Below are 19,902 nucleotides of genomic sequence, written 5' to 3'. Positions count from 1 at the left end.
CTCTTCTATTTTTTTCTGATTTGCAAAAAAAAAAAAAGTCTGGTTCTGAATCAACTCAAATATGCTCATATTTTGCCCCGAACAGTTAAGGAAAGTCTTTCTTTCTAATTGTTACAGTTTTTCATCTATCAATGCAGTGGTTTGAGTAAAAGTTTAAGAGTCATTGTTTGAATATTAGCCAGCCTTTTGTGTTGACTTCAGCTATTGTAGTATTTAGGGCTATAATAGGATGCCTAGACCTGTTTTTATTTTATTTTTTTTCACCCTGTCACTTCATTTTTTTTCTGAAAAAATCCGAGAACCAACAAATTAAATTGGTGTGGCCTAAATTAAATCAGGCCAATGTGGTAATTAATACACCAAATCACTGGCTAATTAATGGCTCACGTTTTTTCTTTTCTTTTCTTTTCTTTTCTTAAGCCAGGGTAGCCGCTGCTTTACAGTCGGGCCCTGGAAAAGAAGTTGATTAAAGATTTTGTAGTTATGTAGTATGAATTGTTTTTCTTGTTTGTTCCTGGCCTGATAGACCACTAGAAATGAGATTCTCTTGATCCAGTGAAAACTAATTCTTCCACTGATCATGAGAGAGAAGACAGATGCCACATGTGTATGTACAGTATTTACAGGTTCATTGTACCAGGGAAATTCCCGTAGGTCTTTTCGACCATAGCACAATGAACAGTGGAGCACAGCTTAACGTCCCGTCCTTAGTTAAACACCTGCAACTCTTTTCAGTTGTGTGCATGTTAAGTGAGCAACAACAGCTGGGATTGAAACTCCCAAACTATATACATTGTATATATCCAGTGTCACTTTATACATGTAGAATACAGCAGGCCTGTATCTTTTAAACCTGCCAAAGTATAAATTATGATTGTTGGTGGGAATTTTGAGCTCTGCAATCATGGTTTCGCTTAGTTGAATAGCGTCTTGGCAGAACAAGTGATTGTGTCATAAATATGCTGGTCATGCAGTGATATGCCGGTATGACGTCCTAATGTAAGTATTAGTGTAGAGAGCTTTGCTAGCACATTCAGTCATCCCATCTCTTCTTATAAATTAAATGCATTCTTTTGAGTTGTTAAACGTTTGCTGCTACTGCAATTCAGCAAGTACACATTCTTTTTGCACTTTAAATTTGTAACAGTTGTACAATGTTATCATCTTGTTGCTGCAATGTATACTTGTATGCCCTTTATGTAGTCAACGTCTATGGAACAGTTTTTTTTACTGAACCATGCTTACATGTATGTACAGTGCCTCAGTTGTTGTGATCCTTGGTAGGAGGTCCAATGCACTTTTACTTGATAGAAGAAGGTGACTACAGTTTCAATGCTCTTACTTCATTCTACAACACAATAACATTAACGTGAATCATTGATATTACTGGTAGTTAATTCTACTCTATTGGGTGATTCACTTTGTGCAATTTACATGGACGTAAATTACTTGTTCTCTTTCTTCATATTACAAAATTAATGCATGTTACATCATCAACCATTTGGTTGTTTCATGTTAATTTCAGCTAATTTACAGTCATTAACATGCAGTAATTGAAAATTGTCTACTTTGCCCACACTTTTCCTGCATTTCTTCTTGAATTGAGTATATTTTGCTGGCAGTCTTTAAAAGAAAGAAATCGCAGCCAAACAGGCACTTATAAGTACATGTAATACTATGCTTATTAACTCAATCAAACAAACTGATTTTAAATTACCAGTTAGTAATTGATACAACCAAAAGCAATTATTGCAAGTCTGTCCACTGTCCCCTGCTGTTAACTGATCAGTTTCAGTTAAGTAAATGTAGTCAGACTCAAGTTTTCCTTCCAGTCTTTTACATGTACCTCATCCTTTTGCTGAATATGTACTGAAAAATGTCTGAGAACCACTGATTCAGAAATGAGTTGTTGTGGTTCTAACTCACACTCACTGTACATGTGTCGAGCTCGCTCGCAGTCTCCCCATGACTGTCTGTTTCCATTTCTCTCTATCCTCCATCTCACAGCAGGCAGTTGACTTAGAGTCATTCCACAGTGTCTGAGCTTCTAGTTTCTTTATGTAAGTTAAATGTGGTCTTCCAAGACTTCTCTTTCCTTGACTCAGGTTCCACAGTAAGATTTGTGTACTGTCTACCTTTTTCCTTTTTCCTCCAACAGTGGCCTACAAAATGTAGTGTCTCCTTTGCCGTATTGTTTCAATCGGCAGACTGAGTATGGTTTTGTACAGCTCACGGTTTGAAATTAGTTGTGTCTGTGAGATGTTCAAGACATTTCTCAGCATTCTAGTGTATGCCATTGAACCTTCTCTCCGGTGTTTTTTCAGTGTCCAGCACTCTGACCCATAGAGAAGGATTAATTCTATTGCTGCTCTAAAGAAACTGATTTTTGCAGCTGGGCTTAAATCAGTTTTCCACACTACTGGCGTCTTACTCATGGCTCCCCAATTAAACAAGAGCAGTTCTTACCTCAACATCTTTGCTTGTCGAACTTTTTACCCAAGATCCCAAATATTTGAAGTCTTGCATACACTTTAGAGCCTGACCTTTTGTTGATATCAGAGCTCCCTCGGGTTGGTTGAAAACCATATACAGGTACTCTGTTTTCAAATCATTGGCATGAAGCCCCACAATTTTGGTAGCATTTTCTATTCCGTGCAACAATAACGTGTGCTTCTGCTATCATATTTGAGATAAGGGCAGTATCATCAGCAAAATCTGTGTCTGGTAATAACTCCACTGGGTATCTTCTGCTCTTTCTTGGCTTGAGTACAAGTCCAGTGAGGTCTGGTTGCTCAGTGGCTTGCCTCATAGCATAATCCAAAGCCACTTTAAAAAGGAAGGGCGCCAAAGTATCTCCTTGTAGAACACCTGCTGTTATTTTTTTCACCATCTGGTGAGAGCACTTTAGCTTTGTACCTTTATAGAGGATGTTAATTGCCTCAACAATTTTGTCTGGTATGCCATATCCTCTCAAGATTTCCATTAACTTCAAGCGACAAATAGAATCGAAGGCTATACTTAATTCTATAAAATGTAATGACTGCTTTGAGATTCTGATCCTTGATACTGTCAATGAGTCTTCTAAGAGCTAATATCTGAGATAATGTTGATCTGCCTGGCTGAAAACCATTTTGATTATTTCTCAACACTTTGTTGTAAATTTTTGCTGATGTAGCCGACAAACTGATTCCTCTATAGTTAGTTGCATAACCAAGGTCTCCCTTTTTTGGCAGTGAAAAAAAGTGGTTGTGGCTCTAATATTTGGGAAAGATGGTTATGCGGTAACTATATGGCACCAGACGCTGCCCCTCCCCAAGTGTAACCACAAGCTGCCCCTCCCCACCTGTAGCAACATATCCGGGTTTACGAATATAAGCTATGGTGCGGATGTGCTCTCCCTCAGCTGTGAACATCTCCACTCGGCTGTTCCCAGTATCAGCCACAATCACACGCCCCAAACTGTCCACACAGATTCCTGAGGGGAAAGAAAGATTCCCTGCTCCGGTACCTCTACTACCAAACCTGGACAGGTAGACTCCGTTCTTGTCATATTTTTCTACATGATTTTTAATGCTGTCAGCGATGAAGATGTTCCCATTCTTGTCCACGGTGACAAACTGTGGAACTACGAACTTACTTCCTTTTGATCCAAACCCGGTCATGTCACACGTCAGCCATGGTGTTGCCTCTGTCTGTGTGTAAGTAGGACTTAACCATGCAGTGCTGAGATGTGCACGTGCTGACAGTTTTTTCAGACTGAGTATGATTCTGCCAGAAAACTTGTGCCAGGCAATGCTACAGAGTCTAGTGTCATTGCATTTAAACTTAGCAAGGACACTGCCTTCTTTGCTGTACTGTTGAATGGCATGTCCATAATCAGACGCCCGACGTGGGTACGACGCGACCCACAGGGTGTCGTTGTTGCCCATGCACACGGCTTGTGGTTTCATGTTTCCTGTGGGGAAACTGCGTAGGAAACCTCCCTTCATGCTGAAGACCTGGATTCTTTTGTTGTGCTCGTCAGCCACAAATATCTCGTTAGTTGAGGACACGGCCAGTCCACCCGCTGGCCGGAACTGGCCGGGGCCTTCTCCTCTCCCCACCAAAGGTGACATTCTTTTTCACTTCTGCTGGTAAACAGAGTAAAATAGTCAGTTATATTTTGTAGTGTATCAGGACATCACTTTTTAGACTTACGATGATAAAATATGACGTTAGTACTTCAAAAGTAAATTTTATGGATGATATCCTCCGCAGACTAATGCGAGCGGGCGAAAAAAAACAAGGTTCCTACATTTTAAAATTTTGACTCAATCGTGGTACAAATGGCTTTAATTCAGTGGGAACATCACATATACACAGCCAACATCACATATCACTGTGATCACATAGTAAGAAACAAAACTTAAATCAGAGTCTTTTCTTGTCTCCTCTCTTCATAGTTATCTGCCATCCACCTTTTGGCATGGCAGCAGACATCTTTACCCATTTGTTTAAAGTTAAAACTTTTGGTCCAACACCAAAACATTCTCTCACCTAGAGCTTTCGACCAGTCACTCTGGTCTTCCTCAGTAGACTGACCCAGTGAAGCTTGTCACGTGGCTTCTTTGAAGTGTGACGTCAACACTCAGGGTCAAAGGTATCTGGTAGACGATGTCAGCCCCCCATCGCGGTTCAATGAAGGGTGATGGGCCCTGATGTATATGGCTTCCTTCACCCCTCTCAGGAAATTGTGTCTAAAATCCTTAGTGTCAAGTGAAACAAAATGTCCGGGTGACGGGGGCCGACATCGTCTACCAGATACCTTTGACCCAGTGTTGACGTCACACTTCAAAGAAGCCACGTGACAAGCTTCACTGGGTCAGTCTACTGAGCAAGACCAGAGAATGTTTGGTGTTGGATCAAAAGTTTTAACAAAATTTCTTGTTTTTTTTCCAAAATCAGCCAAAAATTAATGCGCGCATTGATGTCATCCAAAAAAATTACTTGCTGTGGCCTAAAGGTATGTAAGTCCTTCATAGCTAATAGAAACTAAGTAAAGACAGTGAAACTGACACTGATCATTGGCCAGACTTGTTTAGATCCAGTTCCTGTACCTTAACCACTGTACCTGTGCCTGTTTAAAGCACACAATGCTACCATAAGAAGAGAAATAGATAGATATGCCCACCTTCACAGTGGTATGTTGCTGTCAGATTTTTAAATAGTGTGCTCTGACAATCTATGTCACACTGCTGTAGCCCCTGACAGTTTGCCGTTACATCAGTCAGTGTGTGAAGATCTTTTCCCCTTCGACTGAGGAAGCTAGAGGCATCGTCGATGACAATCAGCTCATCTGCTGCACAAACCATCTGCAGGGTCCCCTTCTCACAGACACCTTCTGCATCGGTGATACAAAGGTCACAAAGGCCATACTAATTTCATTTGTTGTTTGTCAGATTTGTTCAGAAAAAATATGAAGCGACAGGGTGAAATAAAAATTAAAAATAGGCCAAGGCACCCCATGATAGCCGGAAATGTTACAATATGAACCATGAAGTGAACATACCAGGCTGGTTTATAATTTAACAATAGATTTTGAACTTTCATTGAAACAAAATTGCATTGTTACATTGAAAGACTTTAAGAAGTAGGAAGAAAAGGACTTTCTCCAACCGTTGGGGCTCAAAATATGAGCATTGTACAGTTAATTTAGAACTTTAAATTTGCAAATCAGAAAAAAAATGGACAGGGCAATCTGAGAAGCAACAAATTGAATTGGTGTGGCCTAATAAACAGTTGTTTAGGTTGATGAAGGTCAGACATCCAGGTAAACAATACTCATAGGAAATATATGAGCCTTTCTCATGTTCAGCTGTTTTTTCCACTCATTCCTACATGTAGATATGTGTTAATCTGTTACATGTAGTTCATTAGTGATGCTGAAGAAGAGTGGTGGATGTCACTCGAAACATCCAGAATTTATTTCCCGTAATTTATCCAGTAGTAGAGTTTGAATTTCCTATGATAAAGGTTGTTTAGTATAAGTCCAGTTTCCCAGCATCAAACCAAGAGAGAATATCAGATGTTAGTAGGATTGTAGCTGCCATCAAGCACCCAGAGGACCTTGCCTGACTGATTGGCCCACCTAAAAGATGCCACCATCATGTGATAGTTACTCAGGGTTCTCACCTGAATTTTTCCAGACGTAGGGTTAAGGTACAGAAGGACAACTTTCTGCCATGTCTGCAGTGCAAGGTGCACATTGAGTCCAAAAACATGACCACAGCAGGGGGTCTGATATTATCTCCAAAAGAAATGTTTAACTCATTCCCTCACATAGCATTCCTTTCATCTAGTATGGGATAATTCAAGTTGCTTAAGATAAATTCTCCAACCTCATACTTTTTATTACTTTGGAACTTGGCTAATTTAATGTCTGTGCCTACCTTTCTGGCGTGGTGGGTTGGTACCATTGGGTGGCCTTGTACCATTAATACTACCAAATACGTGTGGTTTGGTACCATTGATACCACCAAGGCTGGGTGGGCTGGTATCATTGATACCACCAAGGCTGGATGGGGTGGTACCATTGATACCACCAAGGCTGGGTGGGGTGGTACCATTGATACCACCAAGGCTGGGTGGGCTGGTACCATTGATACCACCAAAGCTGGATGGGGTGGTACCATTGATACCACCAAGGCTGGGTGGGCTAGTACCATTGATACCACCAAGGCTGGGTGGGGTGGTACCATTGATACCACCAAGGCTGGATGGGGTGGTACCATTGATACCACCAAGGCTGGGTGGGCTAGTACCATTGATACCACCAAGGCTGGGTGGGCTGGTACCATTGATACCACCAAAGCTGGATGGGGTGGTACCATTGATACCACCAAGGCTGGGTGGGCTGGTACCATTGATACCACCAAAGCTGGATGGGGTGGTACCATTGATACCACCAAAGATTGGCAGGTTGGTACTGTCAGCAGTTTTGATGGTAGCTATAGTTGTGTTAGTCAATTCTGTTGCATTTGGTGTAGTCAAGTTGTTGACTTCTTGCATAGGACTATCCTGGAAAAGCAGTAATAAGAAGAAATGTAAAACTAGAAGTATAGTAACATTTGCAAAGCAAACGCAAAATGTTTGCCTTTGCATGCATGATCTATCCCAACAAACTACTGCACTTTTTAGTTAACTTAAACACATTCATGTATATGATGACCAGCCTCTCCAACTATATTCTGCCATGCACTTCCTACGATTTTGCCTGATTTGAAAGAATAAAAAGATTTAGAATCAACTCCAAAATGCTTTTATGTTGGCCCGTACAATGAAAAAACAGCAAATTTGTACAACCAGGAGTTCAGCACCAAGGACAGTAGCCTATGTAACCCAAGCTCCGGGGGGGCTCCCTACATAGTTCGGGGGCCGGCTGGATGTTGGGCGGCAGGCAAAAGCGATTTAATCAGGCTACAAGGACAGGTACTATACATTGATTATTCAGTACTAAGTTATTGAATTTTTCCTACAAGAAATATCAGACAACCACGGAATAAAATTGGTTTGGGCTTATAGTGAAAAAAAACATGAATAAACGTCTGAGCAACTCAAAGCTTGCCAAGATCAGATGATATGAAAGATACAAGTTCTGTGCATTGACGCCAAGGGCAGTTTTGAACCTTCTTATTAGTCTACCAGTGAGTTGAAAGTAAAAATATACAAAACTTGTGCTCAAAATTATTTTGAAAAACTTTTTGTTTTTGTGTGTATTGTTGTCTTTCATGATAGCATGGTATGATTTTCCTTCCTGAAAGTGTTGGGAATTCAGATTCAGATTTATTGAATATCGACTGGCATGCCACATGTGCATGAAATATGTTTGAGTATTTACAACTTGTGCACAATTATAGCATAAAATCCTTCATCTATCTGCATCATTAGTAATAAATAGATATAAAAACAGCCCCATTCCATACTTCACTGCACTTCTGAACAACGTCAGGTAACCTATCAGTGTGTGGTAATTTTTATTATGATTATTGTCTAATGATTATTGTCTAATTATTTTAATTATTTTGCAATGTATAGTAGTTTCTATAGATTTTATCAAGTGTTTTATTCATTTCTTGTAACTGCCTAATATGCATAATTCAGCGACTTGTACTATGTACAAGTCGCTGCAATGTATTTTAGTGTATTGCTTTCAATTGAAACAATAAACCAATTATATATAAAATATATCATAAAAACTTATCACATTCTAAAATCAGTACTACCAGAGAAAAATAACATCATAAAACCACTATGTATACAAAGATCAGGTCTTAGACAATAGCTTTAGTGCACGAGGTACAAAAGACTAGTACTGTTTGTGTCTTTTTGTTTTATTAGATGTTTAATTGTGGCCTGGAAAAGCTGTTGATCTTACCTTTTGCATGCCTTGGGCGTAGAAATAAAATCCTAGGCCTATGATTGGTCCCACAACCAGCAGGACAACTCCCAAAGCAGCAATAAAGCAACTTGGAGTCACTGTAAAGCAGCCTTTTGTTTATAAATTTTGTTTTTTTTTGTTTTTGTTTTTTTGTTTAGAATAAAAGAATAGATATTCATTGAACAGGCACAACATTCAAATCATGGTTCGAAATACTGGGTGCATATGCACCTTAGTGCAGGGAAAGTTAGAGGTTTGCATTTCTGATGTCTGCCTGTACCTAGCCTGCATTGGTCCATGTACTGGGTTTATATAAACATGTACTAGGTGTTTGTGGATTTTTATTTGCTGCATTGACTGTAACCACCTATAAAGTGTAAAAGAAATAATGACAATGGTTTCTGAATGGTTTTAAGTATGATCCATACATCAAATGTTCTGAGTGGTGCAGGTAAATTTGTCTGTTGCAGGTAATTTTCAATGTTATTCATGTATACACTGGTGCAGGTGTGCAGAAAAAGTATTTCAAGCCCTGGATTGTTACAGATTATGACAACAATTATAAACAAGAAGCTAGACCTAGATCTATATTCTGTCATGAAACACAAGTTAATGTCTTACCGTGAAGTTTTTTCTCCTGTTTGGGGTTTGGTATGTACATCGGATTTTGATGAAGTTCCTTTGCGTTTGGAGGATTGTGAGGCTTGTGTACATTTTTGGTGGTGTCTTGACTGGAGTCATCTGAAGCCTGTTGGTGAATGTTTGTTGTTCTGCTGAAATTAGTTTCGTGATCAGACATGTCTGTAACAGCGTAAGGTTCCATGTCACCGTCGCCAGTCACTTTACTGTCTGCTTGCATGGCCATCTTACCAGGAAGTTTATTGGCATGTTTGGGGTTTGATCTGTACATGGGATTTTGATGAAGATCTGCTGGAGTTATTGGTGGTTTGCAAAGCTTGTGTACGTGTACGGTGGTGTCATGACCAGTGGTGTCATCTGAAGCCTGTTGGCGAATGTTTTTTGTTGCACTGAGATAGGCTTCGTGATCGGACATGTTTGCAACAGCGTAAGGTTCCATGTCACCATCATCAGTCACTGTACTGTCTGGTTTGGGTTCTTTGTCACTGTATCTAACAGCGTAAGGTTTGATGTCACCATCATCAGTCACTGTACTGTCTGGTTTGGGTTCTTCCTCAATGTATCTAACAGCGTAAGGTTTACCATGACGTTTATTGGCATGTTTGGGGTTTGATCTGTACATTGGATTTTGAAGTAGATCTGCTGGGTTTATTTGAGGATTGCAAAGCTTGTGTGCATGTACGGTGGTGTCAGGCTGAGATTTGTTAGCCTTTCTGTTGGAGTTGAAATTCATGGTCACTGTACTGTCTGCTTGCTTGGCATTTTCAGTGTTTTGCTGTTCTTTTTCAATGTTTCCAGTAGAGTTACCATCTTCATCATTTTCCCCTGAGGCTGTGTACATGGCAGAGTTTTCAGCATGGATCGGATCAGATACAGAATATACATCAGCAACCCCTGGGGTGGGGATATCGTTATTATCTGACATATAATAATGCTCATTTGTGGTTGCATGTTCGACTTCATTGCCAGCTACATATGTAGCCTCCAACCTGCAGCTGTCTTGTCCTTGACTGCTGGGAGAGTTCTGACCGCATGTTGACTTTCTTGTTGGCTCTGCAGTAGTGCTTTCTATGTACAGCACATTCTGATCAGAGGGTAGATTATCTTGTTCATTTTTTCCTAGGCTTGTCGGCTCCTCTGGATGGTTTGTATCATAAACAGGATTGTTCTCTTCTCTGATGGACTGAGACATTTTGAATCTGTTGGCAACGTCAGAATGAGAACAAGATGTTATTTGTACCTTTAGTGGCAAGGTGGTCTTGTGGTTAGGTTTGACTCAGAACCTGAAGGTTCGGTGTACAAATCCATGGCAGGCCCCCAGTGCTATACCTGGGAAAAAGCCACTTTACTCTTATTTACTCCTTGTCACCTGCTGTATATATGTCAGTCTCAATAAATCAAACTTTACAGAATACCTGAAGGCTGAAATATATAGTTATACCTACAATTTGCAGAAAAAATCTGCACTGGGTAATATTTTGTGAACTCGTACTTCAGAGGGTGTATTTGTTCTGTCTGCAAATTTGCCTGTATCAGAGAAATCTACATAACACTTACTGTTACGTGAAGCCTTGAAAGCTGCAAATACTGACAGAACTGGATCAAGTTGTCTCGGACACTGTTCCTGGCAAAATTTCTGGTCAGGAAAAACAGGTTTTCTCTGGTCGGCGCTGGGTGAATTTGAGGTGTGGTGCTCCCAACTCAGGTGGGGTTGTCTCAACTGGTAGACTAATAAGTAGATGAAAAACTGTCGTTGGCGTGCACACATTGAACTTCTATCTTTCATCTCATCTGATCTTGCCAAGCCTTGAGTTGCATAGATGTTTATTCATCTTTTTTCTATACCAATTCATTTCCTTGGTTCTCTGACATTTTTATCAAAAATTCAGCAACTTAAATCAATGTGTAGTATCTGTCCTTGGTGCTGAACTTCTGGCTATACAAAATGCAGTTCCTTGTTTTTTTTTATGTCAAGAACCAGAAAACTGTATTGATGTGGCCCATTCAAAACTTGTGAAATTTGTGCAACGTGTCATTCCCTGGTCTATAGCTAGCTGCTATGTTGGGATGGGATCCTGGCAGCCAATAGCATCATGTTGGTCTGTAATCATACATGTACAAGTATCTTTCATCGTTACCAAGAATTTTACAGAAGATTCATTTTATGTCTAACTTACGCCATTTTGGTTCAGAAATGGAAAGAATATTGACAGTCTGCTAAGGTAGCTGTTTGGCACAAAATTTTCATCAGAGAGATTGTTAAATATGCTGTAATTTCTCCCATCCAAGTTTCTTCCCAGCCCTCCGTTTTCACGTTCTGCTGATGCCGAAATTTACTTCAGAATGTCAGAAAACCAAGGATATGCAAATTGGTGTAACCTTCAGCTAAAAGCTACTTCTTCATAATAAAGTCTGGTTTGTTTCATCCTAACTACTAGTATATATAGTATATACTAGTGTAATCAAATATGTTGGAGGACACAATGTCATACTAGAAGTTCATTTTATTGGTGATATTTCTTGACAAAGTTGGACGTCTGAAACCCTTCAAAATATTATCCAATACAAAATTTTTTTTATAACATCAAAATAGTTGCCAATGGAAACAATATCCTTCATACATCTCAAGAGTCTTTTTCCTCTACTGTAAATTACAACCAAATCATGTTTTCAATACAGTCTTTTCATTGATCATGCTAGCACCCCCTTTCAACTTCGGAGGCTGTGGTCAGTCAAAAGTTAAACATATTCCTCAATTAATTTCACAGATAAAGAATTATAGAAGAATAAAATCTTAAACTATTTTGTGCTCTGTAGTCTTTGAAAGCATACTTTAATATTGTGCATTATGTTGTATTTATAAAGTGAAGGGAGACATCCAAGTTTTGTCTCTCAACAATCATTGTCTAGGCAAAAGGGGCATAATGCTAATATTTTATCTTATATAGTGCACCCCCCCCGCTGAAGGAAACTTTTCTGCAAACTCAACATAATTTCTAGTTTTGCTTCTGTGGTATGATAATATTATCATTATTTTAATCATAATGATTTACTTGGTACCTGTCTCGTGACAATATACATGATATGACATGATGCTAATATTACTAAAAAGTTATCATTTTTGTGATGCTCAAAAGAATTATCTCTTCAACTTGTATTCTGTTGTGAGGCATATAAGTTTTATGGGTTATTGTTGGGAAGGCACACTGGAGTTGACTTATTTGTTGGATGATTGTTGGGAAGGCACGCTGGAGTTGACGTATTTGTTGGATGATTGTTGGGAAGGCACGCTGGAGTTGACGTATTTGTTGGATGATTGTTGGGAAGGCACACTGGAGTTGACATATTTGTTGGGTTATTGTTGGGAAGGCACACTGGAGTTGACGTATTTGTTGGATGATTGTTGGGAAGGCACACTGGAGTTGACGTATTTGTTGGATGATTGTTGGGAAGGCACACTGGAGTTGACGTATTTGTTGGATGATTGTTGGGAAGGCACACTGGAGTTGGCATATTTGTTGGATGATTGTTGGGAAGGCACGGTTTCCCTTTTGGGTAGGGGAGGGGAGTCCTGGACTGATCTCGCTCCTTTTGGCTCCGTTGAGGCTGTGTTAACATTGTACATGGGGTTTGCCATGTCCACAGTGGTGGCATATGGAGACACGTCTAGATCTGTGTTGTTAACATCCGGGATCTCTTCGTAAGCAGGCTGTGGAGTTGCTGGGTTTCCGATTTCTTGTTGCTGGCTGTTTTGCAGTGGCGTGTCTCTGCTAGCAATTGCAGCATTGCCTGGTACACGCTGACGTTCTTGTCGCCTCCTGTAGCCCTTGTGACAAGCAGCCATAGCCCCGCCCAGAAGAAACATTACCAGACAAGTGCTAATGATGTAGGTCAGCATAGCCATGCCGTCTTGCTGACGTCCTGGGATCTTGTCAAAGATGTCTGTAAAAACTGCTTCCTACCTTCTGGAAGGTGTTGTAGTGTTGATGGCTGTGTGGTTATGTAGATCATTAGTTCCTGGTGTGGTACCATTTTGAAGGGAGTTATTTGTAGTAAAGTTAGTCCTTTTGATGATTGTTGAGTTCCTTGTACTGAGTGTTGTCAGGTTGACAGCTGACTTGAACACATTGTGCCGTACGTTGGCAGCTCCTGGAGTGGTGGAATCCTGTTTTGGGTCCTTATTGTTGATTTTGGTGGTTACTTCTTCATCCCTGCAGTTGTTTTGAGTCTGAGCCTCAGAGGATCCGTTTGCCTTGGTCAACGATAGATTTGCAGAGACTATGTCTGTTGCAGACTCCACAACACACTGGAAGCTGCCCTCCCCCCCAGTGTTCACAGTGTAAACCTTGTGGACTCATGTAGATGATGTAGGTGGACCTGCCGACATAGGGTGGGCTTGAAGAGTTGGCTGAGAGTGTACATGTGGTTCCTTGTTCAGGAGACTGGTTAGTCGGATGCTCGTGGACCAACTTTTTGTTTACAGTATTACCACATGGATCAAGACTTCCATGTGTGACATCCCTTCCTTCTGGATCTAACCACTTGATGGTCTCTGGCTGCTGCTGCTCCCAGAAAACTTCACACACGAGAGCGGCTCTGTTGTCCTGGTGTGTTACATGCACCTTGGCTGTAGGTGGTGGACAAAGCATTTGTTTGAGCCCTTGTTCATTCATTTCGCTCATCACATTTGCAATCTTTCTACCCAAAAGGCTGGGTGGATAGCTGCACTGCAAGCTCCCATAATCTTGTATTGCCTTTAGCTCCTTTAGCTTTCCAGCTGTCTACAGCACAAGTGCATCGGAAAAGATTGTTCTCCATGTAGACAAAGTTTTTGATCATGGCTTTAAGTGTCTTGTTAGAGAGTGCCTGTACCAAATTGTTTTGGAGTTTGACATGTGTCCCCTGTGGCAGCCCTTCCAGCCATGCAGCCCTCAGATGGGCTATCTTGTTATGGTCTAGATATATAAATTCAAGCTTGTACACACGACTGAAAGTCTTTCCAGCAATGTGAGAGATGTTGTTGTGGCTCAGTTTCAGACACTTGAGTTTGTGTCTGCAAAGTGCCAACTTTTCAGCACTTGAAGATGATTATGTGTCAGATCAAGATGCTCAAGCTCTACCAGTGGCTGCAGGGCGTCCTTTTTGATTTCTTTGATTTCATTCCAAGACAGGTAAAGCTTCTTCAGCCTCCAAAGCAGGTCAAACCAGCTCCCAACTGTTTGAATGGCATTATTATTCATCGTCAGTGTCCGAAGATTTTTGAAATCTCCCAAAAACACCCCACTTCTGACCATCCGAATAATGTTTCCAGGCCCCAGGACTAGCGTGTGAAGCTTGGAGAGACACTTGGGGTAACTTTTCCGGCGTGCCGTCCTTGCTGTTGTGCCCTGCAACTTGCAGTATGACGAGATTGCTAGGAATACACTCAAGCAGATTCTCTTGTGCCTGTTCGGTTACATTGCAGATTGCACAGGGCACCGTATGGTTGAAGTAGGACACAAGTCCAGTCCCCATCGTCTCTGGTATCTCACATTGTCCGCTGTGTTTTATCTCACAGATATCACGACAAGGCAGACGAGACTGAGTCAGGCCAAGTGCAAAACACAGGAGGGCGAAAGCAATGTCTCTGCAAGTCATCTTAGTCTGTATGGTCGTTCAATGTTTTTGTGTGCCTTTGTAAAGCTTTCAATGTCCAAATCCACTGCTCGAATTTTGTGGATTACTGTAAATAAAATACAGACCAGCTTAGAACACCAGTATATAAACAATGTACTATATACATGCCTTGCAAATGTTGTAACAGCCTAATATCAATAAATATTGATATCAGAAATAAACATATCACTAAAAGACACTTACTGTTAATAAAGCCTCAAAAACCACTCACACAGGCACATGTAGCTTAAATAACAGTAACTGGAATCAGACGTACATTCTATCCCATGATACAAAAAACTGACAAATTTTACAGTATAACAAACTTTCCCCTCAGACTCGTGTTTTCATGTTAATGGTCTTTAGATCTGAGAACCAACAAATTTACTTTGTATGGCCTGTTATATAAGGATTGGCCTTGGGTAGTCTGTGTTGATATGGCAGCATGAACATTACATGTACCAGTGCCGACAGTGCACATGCTTAAGCCTTTGAAACCGGCACGCGTAGTAGTACTAGTATTCAGCATGTTCTGAACATCTAAGTGTCAGAAAAATAATAAAATCATTCTTGTAGTACTTTTCTTTAGAAACAAAACATAAGACATTCTACTTAATAAATATTTTATCTTATATGATGCACCCACAGAAAATTTTGTGCACCCAAATTTTTAGGTTGGGTGGACCAGTGCACCTATTCCCAAAAAATGAATTTTGACCCCTGATGTACCATCATTTCTTGAGTTGAAAACTTTGAATAAAGCATATCGCAAAATGAATGAATAGTAAATACAGAAGCATACTGATATTTAGAGAGTTATCGTATGATTGCAACAAATAATTATTTAGAAAGCAGTTTTTGATGCTATATTTTTTTTCTCCACTTTGTTGTACAGGAATGAGTCCATCACTGTAGTGGAACCAACCATTCTTCTCCATGGGGAGGTGCAGGATATGTGCAGTGGTGATGAATTTAACTGCCAGCTTTACATGACTACTTGCTTAATAAACTACAGAATTCAAGTAAAATATTGTGATGTTCTTTTTTTGGATTATAGACCTTTCGCTTCCTAAAAATGCAGCCAAATTTTATAGTCATTGTAAACCATAATTATACATTTTGTGTACCTTTGTGTGAGAGAGAGAGAGAGAGTACCTTTGTTCATCTTTCATATTCAAAGCTGTTTCGTATGTTTTCATAAGAATACAAGTCATTTTCAAGGTTACCTCCATTCCTGGTAAGACTTCAACAATCAATAAAGTGAAATTCCAGTCTGTTGCTGTTCTTCTATTATTCCCCAAGAGAAGAGAAGGGCTGATGTAGCCATTACAGTGTTTGTCCTTGGTGCTGAAAGTGTGATGCTTGTACAGTTTGAAGTTCAACAACATCTTTTTTAATGTTTGATTCATAGGCAAGTAATGAGGCCATTATTTTCATGTAACAGATAACATTTCCTACTGACCAGTATATCTGTCAATTATTATTCTTTAAGCATTTATAGTTTTGCATGAAGAAAGCGTAGCTTGTTAAGGTTCTCTGAGTTCTATTTGAGCAGTTTCATGAATGGTTGAAATATTAAGTATGAAGTATAAAGCTAAGACCCAGATGGGAAGAATTTGGTCCCAGTTTTAAGTTTCTTTTGATTTTCTTGTACAATAGGAAGAAAGACAGCTCCAGAAAATCGGTTGAAAGAACCTCAAACAGTCTCTATGGTCGCATCCGAATGTTAATAAAAAAATCCAAATGTTTGGGTCATTTTCTTAACACTATAAGTGGAATGTACTTTATCCTATTGCCGAAATTTGGTCTGAAGAGTTTTGGCGCCAAAATGGGTCTTAAATATATTACTTAATTAGATCAGCTGTATGGTGTTACCCATGGTGCATCGCGGCATGGAAGAAGACGACAGCATGGCGGCTGGACATTGGAGAGAAGGAATAACTGCCCGAAAATGTATGGATTGGACTGAAACTTGGTAGGTGGGTAGGTCTTCATGAGACCTAGAAATGGTTAGATTTGGGGCCCTCTGGCGTCTTTCCTAGGTACTGCAGCAGAAACGGTTTTGATATCTCATGATCTGGACATGCTAGGGTCACCAATTTTGGATGGCAGATAGCTCTTGGAGTAGGAAAAAAGTGACATGAGTTTGGGTCCCCTAGCAGCTTGTTCTGGAACTGCAGGAGCATTTGTTGAAAAAATTTTGAAGGATGATAACTCAAGAATCGGTTGTCGGATTGTCATGATCTTTAGTCTGTAGGTAGTTGAAGTGATGCTCGACATAATCAGCTGACAATTATGCAAATCAGGAGCTAATTTGCATAATTAATGAGGAAATCCTATAAATCTGCTTTGTTCGATAATAGAACTATGAAACACATGTGACATCTACTTGAGAACGAGATAAAACATCTGAGGATATAGATGATGTAAATGAGGACCTACTTTGCATAATTAACGGCAAATTTTTTAAATTTCATAGTTGTAAAAGTTGGGAATTTCATACTTGCCACATTTGGAAGTTAAGTGAAGCTGAACATCAATAAACATAATTTATTCAAATCATGACCTCATTTGCATAATTTATGAAGAAGTGCTATAATAGCCTTTTTGTTAAAATAAGGCTGTCATTGGGTGGAGATTGAATATGATCAACTGATGTAATCCATCCAAATGAGGCTCTTATTTACAAAATCGATGATTAAATTGTATAATTCGTCAACCGCAAGGGTTAACATCACTTGGCGAAGATATGAGATCGCGGATCTCTTGTTTATTGTAGATTTTATCTTAAACGTACGCTACACTAATCTATAGTTTACAGTCAAACATATAAGGATATGCCATATATGATTAAATCCATCGTTTACATACTCCTTCCCTCCTCTTTAAGAAGGTGTACACGAACTCACAGAGATTTTGTTATGCAGTATTGTTAGAGGATAGCACTATATAATATACAAATAAATCGTATACTACTAACTGTATTGGAATTCAGGACACCGATAAAAGATATTCAAAATGTTTGTGTATAACGTACACTTTCATACTAAATGAACTTCATTTTCTAAATGGTTGGAGTCACAAAGTGTAAAATGTCTGTTGCTAGGAGTCCAGATTATCTACCTTCTTCAATTTGAAGTGGGTGATCACTATTTCTTAATTTAATAATATAATAGCAGAGCGATGCTTGCAGTTATTTAGATGAAAGTTTAGTCCACAGCAATGATTTTTAAAACCCTACTGAACTCTAGATCCCATCGAACTTTGGATACCCATGACATTGAAGTTTATATGAGCACGATGATGACCTTGACGCCCCACCGCCATGTTTATTTTGCAGGTGTCAGACGGTGACCCTTTGCTTCCCGTCACGCTCTACATCTATGGCAGTGCGAACGTTTTCGGAGCCAACAAGATGTATGACGGGAGTTTTGTGGCACAGAAAGGAGTCATCGTCGTTATCCCCAACTATCGCCTCGGCACTCTAGGTTATTGCTACGATATCTCAACACAACACAACACAACACAACACATAACACCACACAACACATAACACAGCACATAACACAGCACATAACACAGCACATAACACAGCACATAACACAACACAACACAACACAACATATACCATAACATATAACATAACATAAGGCCACACCAATTTAATTTGTTGGTTCTCGGATTCGCCTCTTCGTTTTTTTCTGATTTGCAAAAAAAAAAAAATTTGATTCTGGTCCTGAATCAACTGAAAAATGCTCATGTTTTGTCCCCCAACAGTTGAGGAAAGTCCTTTTCTTCCTAGTTGTTACAGTTTTCCCATCTATCATTGCAGTGGTTTGATTAAAAGTTCAAAATTCAATGTTTAAATTTTAACCCAGCCTTTTGTGTTGACTTCATGGCTCATTTTGTAGCATTTAAGCCTATAATAGGATGCCTAGACCTGTTTTTATTTTTATTTTTTCGCCGTCGCTTCATATTTTTTCTGAAAAAATCCGAGAACCAACAAATCAAATTGGTGTGGCCTTATGTTATCAATTATGTTATATCAATTTTGAGATTAAATTCGATTTATTTTGCATTGATTCTATATCAAATAGGATAATAAAACCAAATACCTATACGCCCATAGACTCTATACATATTCTTCTATTTATTTATTCATTTGGCTTACAAAGAAGCCAGGGTGTCCCAACTAGTCAAAGCTTTGATGTGATCCTATGGGTAGTTACACAGTTGCATTTTGCATAGCTCTCAAAGTAGGCTTAAATTGCTAGGTGCCTGGGAGTTGTAAGTATTCTTTGTTAGAAAGTTTAAATGCCAATGGTTTTTGAAAAGAGTGCTGCTATGATTTTTTATGTAAATTTGTCTTCTCTGAAACAGCGGAAAATCAAGTCCAACTTGCTGAGGACCATATTCAAGACTTGCATTAAAGCCGTTACTCATATTCGACATTCCATATTTCAGTACCAGGCTGCCCCCAGCAGCAGTGTTGAAGAAGAGTCCTTTGGCATGAGGGGTGCCACACCTTGGAGAAGAAGTTACCGACAGCTGTGAGCCAAGCCTTCCTGACAGAGGAGTGATACTGTGCCTTTAATACCTGACTGACTTGGCAGACTAAACACAATGCAGTGTTTATGAAGGCTTTATCCTTGACATATGTTTGGAGCAAGCTGTACCTGTGTGTATGTAGTTGCATGGTTCCAGTATGCAAATTACAAAGCTGGTTGGCCAGCAAAGATGTAAAGGGGTTTTTCTGCAGTTTACAAGGTATCTCAGCACAAAGTGTTTGGTTTACGTAATAGTTTGGTATTTTTGCAGTTGCTGTAAGTTACAAAATTTTAAACTATTGACTGACGTCAGCATCTTGTTACTGTTTCTAAGGGGGTGTTCTGCATTCACACTCATTGTAAGTAGTGCCTGTAGCAAACAAGTACACAACCTTTCACTTAATTTTTTTACTGCCTTTTGTTTTCGCAAAGACACAATTTCCATTAGAACTGAGAGTAAATACCAGTGTCCAGTAGTTGACCATTGTAGTAAAATCTGGCCTCTTTTCAATTAATTGTCATTAACTTTCTGTCATATACATAAAAAAATCAGTTAAGTCCATACCAACTTTATGACACTTTTATTATGAGACTTTAAACTTAAAACAACCAAGAGTTCCGAGATCTCATACCTCCATGAAATAT

The 19,902-nt window shown here is 39.5% G+C and overlaps 2 protein-coding genes across 2 annotated transcripts in view; both read right to left on the bottom strand.

Moving 5' to 3' along the window:
* Nucleotides 1-4,115, bottom strand: part of LOC109462144 (E3 ubiquitin-protein ligase TRIM71-like) — a 6,522-nt gene extending 2,407 nt beyond the window's left edge. Inside the window, exon 1 of the mRNA XM_019758638.1 lies at nt 3,523-4,115. Within this exon, the coding sequence (XP_019614197.1) occupies nt 3,523-4,115 (593 nt within the window). The remainder of the gene's footprint in view (nt 1-3,522) is intronic.
* Nucleotides 4,116-4,121: 6 nt separating this feature from the next.
* On the bottom strand, nt 4,122-10,247 carry LOC109462143. Its single transcript, XM_019758637.1, has 2 exons — nt 9,738-10,247; nt 4,122-4,130 (listed from the first exon to the last, which is right to left on the bottom strand). Exons 1-2 carry the CDS (start codon nt 10,245-10,247, stop codon nt 4,122-4,124), a joined length of 519 nt encoding a protein of 172 aa, XP_019614196.1.
* Between the last annotated feature and the right edge of the window lie 9,655 nt (nt 10,248-19,902).

This window comes from Branchiostoma belcheri, unplaced genomic scaffold (genome assembly GCF_001625305.1).
Source record: "Branchiostoma belcheri isolate BF01 breed outbred unplaced genomic scaffold, Haploidv18h27 scaffold113, whole genome shotgun sequence".
NCBI classification, from domain to species: domain Eukaryota; kingdom Metazoa; phylum Chordata; class Leptocardii; order Amphioxiformes; family Branchiostomatidae; genus Branchiostoma; species Branchiostoma belcheri.
The sequence above is the reverse complement of the archived record's forward strand: the minus strand, read 5'-3'. Positions and strand labels throughout refer to the sequence as shown.